Source organism: Poecilia latipinna, unplaced genomic scaffold, assembly GCF_001443285.1.
Source record: "Poecilia latipinna isolate Pla-1442-1.1 unplaced genomic scaffold, P_latipinna-1.0 Scaffold254, whole genome shotgun sequence".
Lineage (NCBI taxonomy): Eukaryota > Metazoa > Chordata > Actinopteri > Cyprinodontiformes > Poeciliidae > Poecilia > Poecilia latipinna.
Window position 1 is genome coordinate 64,487 of NW_015112870.1, and position 9,700 is coordinate 74,186.

The 9,700-nt window shown below is 38.3% G+C and overlaps 2 protein-coding genes across 2 annotated transcripts in view; one reads left to right on the top strand and one right to left on the bottom strand.

The window, feature by feature from the left end:
* The window catches only part of ap4e1 (adaptor related protein complex 4 subunit epsilon 1), a 17,239-nt gene extending 15,333 nt beyond the window's left edge, over positions 1–1,906 (top strand). Inside the window, exon 21 of the mRNA XM_015032916.1 lies at positions 497–1,906. Coding sequence (XP_014888402.1) covers positions 497–657 — 161 coding nt within the window. The 3' untranslated portion in view covers positions 658–1,906. The remainder of the gene's footprint in view (positions 1–496) is intronic.
* Positions 1,907–1,913: 7 nt separating this feature from the next.
* cyp19a1b (cytochrome P450, family 19, subfamily A, polypeptide 1b) lies at positions 1,914–8,966 on the bottom strand. The gene is made up of 10 exons (XM_015032917.1): positions 8,682–8,966; positions 6,966–7,162; positions 6,542–6,692; positions 5,658–5,812; positions 5,373–5,549; positions 5,178–5,292; positions 4,985–5,099; positions 4,750–4,912; positions 3,416–3,657; positions 1,914–3,343 (listed from the first exon to the last, which is right to left on the bottom strand). Exons 2-10 carry the CDS (start codon positions 7,105–7,107, stop codon positions 3,089–3,091), a joined length of 1,515 nt encoding a protein of 504 aa, XP_014888403.1. The 5' UTR covers positions 7,108–7,162; positions 8,682–8,966; the 3' UTR covers positions 1,914–3,088.
* Between the last annotated feature and the right edge of the window lie 734 nt (positions 8,967–9,700).

Here is a 9,700-nt window from a genome sequence, read left to right on the forward strand (position 1 = left end):
GAAAATACATCAGTAGGATTAGTCTTTAGGGGTTACTTGATGTCAGAATATTTTCTTTTTTTTTTTTTTTTTACCCGAGTTGCTTTTTCGTCCGACTGCCATATTGGATTTAACGAAAATCTTCTTGCACTTGCAGTGGATGACCAGTAGTTGGCAGTGTATTGTATGATGTCGACTTTAGTGGTCTATGAGGATTTATAGCATAAAAATCCACAAAAATCACAAGAAAAAGGCTTTTAGGCAGCTGCCGACTGCAGTCACCACTATGCATGAAAGTAATTAACGTGTTTGCTTCAGATGTTTAACCTCATTATTGTTCCTTTTCTAGCAGACAAACTGCTTGCTTTTACAAGTGTCAGTCATTTAAACAACTGAACAGTGTAAAATATGCTTTGATGAAAATAATTGCTAGCATATATCACACAGAATGAAGCAAATGCTTTACTCAGAGTTTTTACTGGCACCTGATGAGCGACTTTTCTGTTTGCTCCCTCAGGCGTGGAAGCGATCGTGGCTTGCTGCCTGCAGCAGGATCAGCCGTGTCTCATGCACTGTCGCATGCATGCAGGCATGCTGGCGGTGTGGCTGCGCTCTCCAGTCCCCGACCTGCCGGACTGCCTCCTCTACTGCTGTCAGAGAGCTCTGCAGGAGCTCTGAGGGCCTCGGCTGGCAGCACCGGAACCACTCAGAACCCCCAAGCACTGAACAAGGAGATCCACAGATCTGCAGGACACTCCGGCACCAGCTGCTGCTTTGATTTCATGTATTTACTGACCGTTGCTGTTTTATTTTAATTTGTTCACAAGTGATTTAAAATTATGGGAAGTCATGGCAGGTAATAAGCTCAGGGCCTCAGGGTGTTTTAAATGACACTATTGTCATAAAACTATTGTAGTATTGTGATAACTGTTTCAGTAAATCTGCAAAACTATTAACTAAATGTATTAGTAATAAGCAAAAAAAAAGAAAAAGAAAACCCAAGCTTTTAAAATTAGCTTCATTTTCGTGTCTAAAATAGTCCTGACAGTAAAAATCTCCATAAAGGCTGAGCAATAAGTGTAGTTTATTTTTTAGATAAACTACAGAGAAGCATGAAGATTTTTGAAGAAACTCACATTATAATGCACATAAGTTGGAGTGCTTAGAGCTTCATTTCAGCTTATTTGCTAATTTTGTGAGACTTCATTAATGTTTGACCCATAACTGCTCCAGTTTTGTCTTCTAAATCTATATCATTAGAGCATTCGCATATGCTGCAACCCTAGCATTACGTTTTTCAGGATTATGTAAAAGGGAAAAAAATAACCCAGGAAAGCAGAAATCTAAAGGGATTTTTGAAATTATTATGTCTAAAAACAAATTTTAAACTCTCGTCATGAAAATAAAGTTATTTTCTCATCAAGTCAATCTGAGATTGATCAAAGTGAAAACCAGGGTTTTATTTATCTAAGTTAAAGTTTACATTAGTGTCAGTCATTTCTTTTGGAAAACAGCAGAGCTCTCACTCCCATGTCACATTTCTCTCTATAAAATTATCATTGCCTTCCATGTAAGATTATCATCTATGCACTCATTGACTTCTGTTAACTTAAGTCTTTCACTACTATATTTTCAGTATTAAAAACATATTTATTTGATTTGTTTGCTTGATACTAACTTCACAGGAGCTCTGTGCTGTTGGACCGCTCTGTGAGGGTTTGCTGGTGGAGTTTGATCTATTTTTCATGTCTTATGCTGATTTAAAAGGTTTGGACAATGTTTGTACATCCACAACCTTACGCCTTATGTTCAAATGCCAAGATGGCATGTTTAATTTGTGCCTGTGGTACAGAGAAGAGTCCTCGTTCCTCAGAGTGCCTGTCACTACATTCTGGGACTACATGAATAAATGCAACACTTGTAAACAGGTTGGATTTTGTTGGTTTTATTTAAGGGACACTATATGCAAAGTAAATACAAATGGTTTCTCATGCAATGCTTTCCAAAACGATTGATAGTTTAACTTTTACAAGCACAAATTCTGTCATTTATTAACACTGTATATGGGACAGAGCAACACATTGCAGTGTGGGGTCAAAAAATAGTTTTTAATTATTTTGAAGTTTTGAGAGGAAAACATAAAGCAACAACTCCAGTCTCTAGCTGTGTGAAGCTGCAAAAATGATCTAGAGCTGTAATTTAACCTGCATTTTCTGGTTAAGTCATATTTTTATTTGCAAAACTTTTGAAAACCATTTTTCAAAAGCTAAGTGTAACTAAAAATCCTCTGATTTCACATTTTTATCCCCTTTTCTGAAAGTTTAAAATATTTTTTAATGTGAGTTAGTACTAACTCACAGGAGTGAAGTTAGTGAAGTTAGTACTAAACTTAACAAATTTGGATGAGGCTCATCCAAATTCACCTTAAAATCATGATTTAAAACACACTATTTATTATTAACCTCCAAGTTAACTAAAGATAAAAGTACATCACAACATAAAACATAAATTTACATCTAATGAAACGTTGCTTTTCAGGTTGAGAACTTTCTGAAACATGGTGGGGAAAAAACCTTTACGACTTGCTGAACCATGATTTCTAATACCTACTAAGCAAAATCATACGGAGAATATCCAGTCATCAGTTTGTGAACTGAAGCTCTTGCATACCGCATTCATACCTCTTAATTGGACAAGCAGATTTTTGAAAGTTTGTTGAGTGGACTAGTCATTCTTTTTAACCTTCAACATCCTGTTATTGCTAAAAAAAAAAAAAAAAAAGTCTTAACTTGGCTCAGATAAAAGTTCTGCAATGAAACTTGTCCACTTGGACTCGCGATTCTTTTCTGGTTTTATCTAAACTTGGATATTACTTGGTGGATATTACTTTTTCACAAGTGGGTCTCTTCATAAAATCAGTATTAAAAATTGCTTTTGGATTTACTCAGGTTGTCTTTGTTTGATAATACCTTTTGTTAGTTGGATGATATGACAAAAGGCAACAAGAGAAGACATCTGTAAGGGGGTAAATGTATCTTCTACCTTCTTTGAACTTGTTGCACTAATACATTAGTCGTGTATTGTTATCTGAAAGGGGAGAACCTCCTCATTATTCAGAGCTGGTGGTGCTTTGGTTCTGACTGCGGGGGATGAAGCGCATGCTCAGACTGTGCTCGTCCTCCACAGGCTGCTGTGACAGGTTGTTGGTCTGCCTGATGCTGCTCACAGTGCAGCCTTTGCGTGGACACACTGTGTAACGGGAGAGGAGGGTGACCAAGATGGCCTTCATCATCACCATGGCGATGTGTTTGCCGACGCAGGAGCGAGGCCCGCAGCCAAAGGGCTGGAAGAAGCGGCTGGGCACCTGCCAGGCGGAGGAAGTAAAGGATCAACTGGTGTTTGTTTCACTCTGCAGTCACATATGGTTTACACTCACCGGGTTGTCAAAGTTGGTCAGGCTGAACTCTCTGGGTTTGGGGAAGAACTCAGTCTTGTGCATGAGTCCGATGTTCAGGATAATGTTGGTTCCTTTCCTGATCTTGGTACCTTCGATGTCATCGTCCTCCAGAGCTTTCCGCATAGTAAAGTCGACCACAGGGTGAAACCTCATGGATTCATTAATAAACTTCTCCATCACTTTCAGTCTTTCATAATCGACGTTTTCCGTAGCCGTTTCATCTGTAAATGAAAGACCACCTTTTCACATTTCCAAAGCTATACATTTCAATGCTGGGACTTGATGTGACAGACCAACATAAAGCAATGCATAATTAAGGACTGGATATGTGCATGGTTTTATTTATTTATTAATTTCTAGATTTATTTTTTAAACTGTAGTGTATATTTGCATGAAACAGACCTTTTATATTTCTTCATCAACATTTCATTGCAGTTCTGGTTGCATGTTTACAGTTATAGTCTTACTATATCCCAACTCTACTTTATACTCCTCTAAATATTTATTATTGACATGCCAGTTTTATTCATTGTTCTTCGTGAGGTTGTTTGTTCACAGATAGTCTCTAACAAATCTTAAAGGCCTTCTCTGAACAGCCGGATTAAATCAAATTTACTCAGATAGAGGCGTCACTATTTTTAATCAGGCGACCTGTGAGGGCACACGGTAGTACTGGAGGAATAATGCTGCGTTCCAGTTGTACTCAGTTATGGGAAATTCCAACTTCATAGTCAGAAAAATCAACTGGAAAAACCCCCGAAGACGGATTTCCCACTGGGAAACTGGGAGCAACACCGACTACCCCTATTTACTACTGTTATTAAGGCGGACTTTGCGTTTCAATATGGCCGCCCCTCGCATTAACTAAGATATGATGGAAACATGTTTATTTTACAGGATGATACACATGTGAAAGTGCGTCTAAAATCAATGTAACGCCTCCTACTGTAAACTAAAAAAATTACAAGTAGTGTTTGCTTATGGAAAGTAAAGCTTAAAATTATGTTTATAAGAGCTAATGCAAACGACATTTATGGGCGTCGCCATTTTGAAATTCCGACTGCGCCATTACCTCGGGTCTGACGTGAAACTGTGCTCCGAATTCCCACTTCCCAGGTAACTTGTATAATAAATATTAAACAAAGCATACATACAGATTTAAAGCTGACTTTTATTTCTCATTTTGCAGTTATGGACTATTTTGTGCCTAAAACTCAGTGAAACACTGAGGTTTGTTGTAATGCGACAATGCTAACTGCTTGTGTAGCAGTTAGCATTGCATTAAGTGTGACCCAGAGAGGATTTTCTCTCACCCAAAACGGTGCTCATCTCCTCCACAAGCTGCAGCTCCACCGTCGGGTTTTGTTTCAGCAGCATCAGCATGAAGAAGAGGCTGATGGAGAGTGTGTCAGGAGCTGCGATCACCATCTCCAACACACACTGCCTGACGTTTTCAGCAGAGAGCTCCCCGTGGTTCTGCTGTGACAGACAGTAATCTAACTACAGTTCAGAGTTACCTCCATCATGTGGACAGCAGGAGAAACCGACCTGTGCAAAGATGAGCTGTGTAGCAAAGTCAAGGTCGTCATCCAGCTTCTCCGTTTCATGAATGATTTGTCTTTTGATTTCGAGCAGACTCTCCATCGCATCCTGCAACTCTTGGCTGTTAGTGGTGCAAAATGGAAAGTTGATGAAATCTCAAATGAAATGCGACATTAGAGTCATGATTTAAGGCTCTTACGCTGCTTTTTTATGCTTGTCGTAAAGCCATCCGATCTTGAAAAAGATGTCAGGCTGGATTAGAACCGTTTGCCAGGTTTCAAAGTAGTTATGGATTTTCATAAGCAGCTCCTTCTCTAAGAAAAAAAAAAAAAAAGAATTGCACGTTTTCAGCCAAGACGTTTGGAAGATGCAAAGTTTGGATACAGCAACTGACCATTGAGAGGAACCCTGAGGAACAATTTATTGGAGATGTCCACTACGATGGCTCTCAGGAGATTGAGGGCGTCCACATGTCCAGAGGGGTCGGTCATGTCCTGGAGGTGGTCCAGGTGTTTGGCTGTGGAGCTCACACAGATTCCCACGGTCCGCTGAAGGCTGGGGCCTGACAGAGCTGCGACATCAACACAAAAATATGCAGTAACTCAGTGAAACAGCGGTTTAGTCGTAAAACATTTTACCGCCAAACTCTGAAATGTGCTTAATATCCTGAGGTTGTTACCTTTAGAGAAGTATGTCCTAGCTTGTTTCCAGAGTAGGGTATTGCTGTTGAAAATGATACCCCTCCCCTCCATCCCAATGCACTCAAGGCCTCTTTTGCTCCCAAATCTGGATGTGTAGAGAGGGCTCCTCAAAACATGGTACACTGCAGAGGACCTGCAGCAGAAACCAGCATATGTTATTATTTAATTTGTTTTTAAAGCTTTTTTTTTTTTTTAATGTATCTCCACATTTGCGACACATTGTTGCTACTTGATATGTGACAATTTACTCCAAAGTCAATCCACATTTGGAAAAGAATAACAGAAAGGTGCTCAGAACCTCAGCCTCAAAATCCAATATGGCTGCCTAGCATATAAATGCTAATAACAGTGAGGTAAAATAATTTAATTAAACTTCTGATCATTTGTTCTTATAAGTTTTGTTTTTTTTACATGCGTTGTCTTTTTAAAACTTGAAACTTTGCATAGGTTGGTGCAATGTTTAAATGCACAAAATACAGAGAAGTAAATTAGCTAGCAAATTACACAGATTTTTGAACCTTAGACTTAAATTTAATCAAAATTCAGATAGTTTGATGTTTTGTGATCAAATTAGCTGGCTATAGTTTGTAATTTATTGCAAAAACTTTGTGCAATTCACTGACAGCAGGACTTTTTTTTCCCTCACATTGTGATCTTCCTCACTGTGTTAAGTTAAATGACTGTGGTGCTACTTATTGGTAAAAATATATTCGTTGATGTGGAAAGGTTTTTTTTTTCCAATTAATATTCACCCGAATAATTTTTCTTCAGTACAAAATCATGCTGCTGCATGAAAAAAATATGAATAAATTTGAACTTATCTTCATCTGCTGTGTGAATATCTCTTGTTTTTCATGCTTACCTGCTGAAAATGATGGTTTCCTCCCCATTGATCCAGACCCGGACGGCGCTGCCGTATTTGTTGTTGTAGTAGTTGCAGGCTGTTCCAATCCCGGTCCAAATGAATCTGCCGTAGGACAGGATCGGACCAAGTCCTGCACAGAAACGGGGACCTAAAGCAGAGAGAAGCTGCAAGTCAGTCTGCAGCAGATCTTAGTTCACGTTTCTCTACTGTGGCTGGTTTTCAGAAATCACTTTCTCTTCCTAATTTTTTAAACAAATTTACAAATGTTATTTTCTTGCAAAGAAAAACAAATGCAGTTTTCCCTTTCTAATTTTGAGATTTATTTGTGGTCACAATTATTCTTATGATGATTTATTCATCAATTTATAACACTAGTTTTGCAGAATGAGACCATTCTTTTTCTGAATTACTCAGACTGTACCTTGTATGTGTGAACTCTGTGTTTGGCTCCAGGTGGTGATGAGCAGAACCAGCAGCAGCAGCAGCAGCAGAAGAAGAACAACAACGGGGGTTACTCCACACAGACTGTGAACGTCCATCGTAGTGAGGATCTCTGGCAACATTGTCTCCTCTATTCGTCCAAAGCGGTTGTGTAAAGTGAAGAAGGTTCGCTGTCGTCTGATGGTTAGAAAGAGTTTAAGCCTCCTTAAACCAGCATATAAACCAGCCCTCCTCTTCCTCTCTTTTAATCCTTCTGTCCTTCAGTGTTGGGAGGTAACAAAACACACTGACACTGAACTTCATACAGTAGATCTCGGAGGTGTACACACCCCTGGCAAATTGCCTCCTTTTTTTGTGGCGTAGTAAGTAAGATCAATAAATCATGTAAAACTGCTTCCATATAAAATGTGGCATGCATTCTGTGCAATTCAATGGGAAGATAAATTTGTTTGAATGAACAAAACCAGTGCAGCAACCTGGTTGCATAAGCGTTCAGTGTCGAGGGTTTGTAAGGATTTTCTCACTTTGCCATGCAGATGTTGCTCAAAACTACCGGATTTGGAACAAACTTCTTGTCCACAGCCATTTCCAGGTGACCCCACAGATTTATTTTTCATCTCAGGTTTAGAAAATCCTGGGTGGGACTAAGTTTTCACTCAGGAAGTCACTCTTTTCCTGTTTTTAATGTAAACTTAGATTCACTGAGACGCTGAAAACATAAGTCGGTGTGCTAAACACCAGATTTTGAAGCAGAACTGAGTCGCATTCAAAGGTTCATCCACCTGCATGCAGCTTGACAAAAACCCCAGTTCTAAGAAGAGGTAAACCCAGAGCACAATGCTGCCACCACCATGTTTCAGGCTTTGGGTTTGTTTTGGTGATGTGAAACTTGTTGCTGTAAAAGTTGAGTTTCGGTTCTATCAGACCATAATATAATTTACACACTCAGAGTTTTATTAGATTTTTCACCAGGTCTGGAGCTAATGTTTAAAAACTTTATATTTATCCAACCAAAGTAGACCCATCACAGGTGTGGATGGCAGATTTCATATCTTACGTCTTTGTTTGCATTTGTTTTATGTTTAGTGTTCTCCATTAAACCCAACCTTTACATATCATTCTGCTTTTTTCAACCAATTATTAGATAGTCTATGCTGTTTAATTTACACAGTGACACAGATAATTAATAATGAATCTTTTTTTTTTTTTTTACATAAATTGAGTAGTGTTGGTCAGTTCACATACACAATTCAACAAATTTTATTTTGTAAAATGTTAAGGCATTAATTTGCTAAAAAAAATGTTGTAAGCACTTTCTTGTGGTATGAAAGTTGAGATGCAGATATTATGTCTAATTGCATCTGAGAGGAAACTACTTGATCATGCAAAGATTTTGAAAAAGAAAATTTTCAAAAAGCATTAAGTTTTTCATGCTCTTTGAAAGCATCAAAAAGTTTAACAAAACTTAAAAAAAGTTTGTTTTTGCAAGGATTTTCTAATTGTCATGTTACACACACAATAACATATTTGCAGATACCCAGATAATGCCATTATTTGATTATCTGAATAAATTGCTTTGTGTAAAACAGTTTCTAAAACTAGTTTCCAATCAAACAAATTAGAAAATGGTGAAATAAAACAAGCAACAATAGAACAGAACACGGTAAAGTGCGTTAAATTAAGAAATGCTACTAACCTCCTCTCCTGAGAAGTGGAAGTGGAATTTGAGGAGCTGCAGAACCCCCACCGCTGGTTTTAAAGGTGGTCTACATTCCTCCACCAAATAAATCACAGTGAATCGAGTGTTTATAAATCCTTGGTAGAGCCTTCACTCCACTGGTTGCTTGGAAACTTTACCACTTTTGGGTTACAAGGACTGTTACATGGCAGTGAACTGCCAGCTGGGTCAGACAGTGCATGTATGTCTAAAGCATCAATTAGCTAGTAAAAGAACAGAGAGCAGTTTTTTCATTATTGTTGAGGTGAATACAAAAGGATCGACTCTTTTATTTTTTTTTTTTTGTGGAGCATTGTGTGATGTGTGTGGTGTTTTTACCTCCCGCTTTTTGTGCAGAAAAACCCACAGAGTCCAATTCATTAACCGAGGAGGCTTTTCAAGGGGAAATGAATTAGCTGGGTCAGGCTGACCCGTGTCAAAGGAAGCTGGGACTTGCTCAGAAATTCAAGGAGGGAAGTAGACAAATGAAAATATATGTACGCTTAGAAAGTATATCGACTCATCTTTATTGAGCTTCACTTTGAACTTTATTTTCTGCAGCAAACTTTAAAAGGAATAGAGAATTTATAAAAAGCTTGAGTTCAGAAAAGGTTGTCCTTCGGCTTTTCTACATCACAAATGCTCCTAATTTGTCTCTTGCTGTTCAGCTCTGCAGTTCCCTAATAAACCTGGTTTACTCTTTGCAGCTGAAACTATTTAATATCTGGAATTCGAGAGCTGTACTGCTGTGAAAAAGTTTTCCCCCATAAACTTTTCTTTTTTCTTTTTGTCACACCTAAGCATTTCAGATCATTAATCAAACTTTATTACCACACAAAGAGTAAATAGCCATTTTCAAATGCATTAAAGAAAACAAACCATCCAAATCAGCCTGACCCTGTTTGGAAAAGTAATTGCATTCCCAGCAACAACTCTCATCAAGGCTTTGAAACATCTGGCAATTGTTTAAATTCAGCCACATTCATGCATGAACAGCC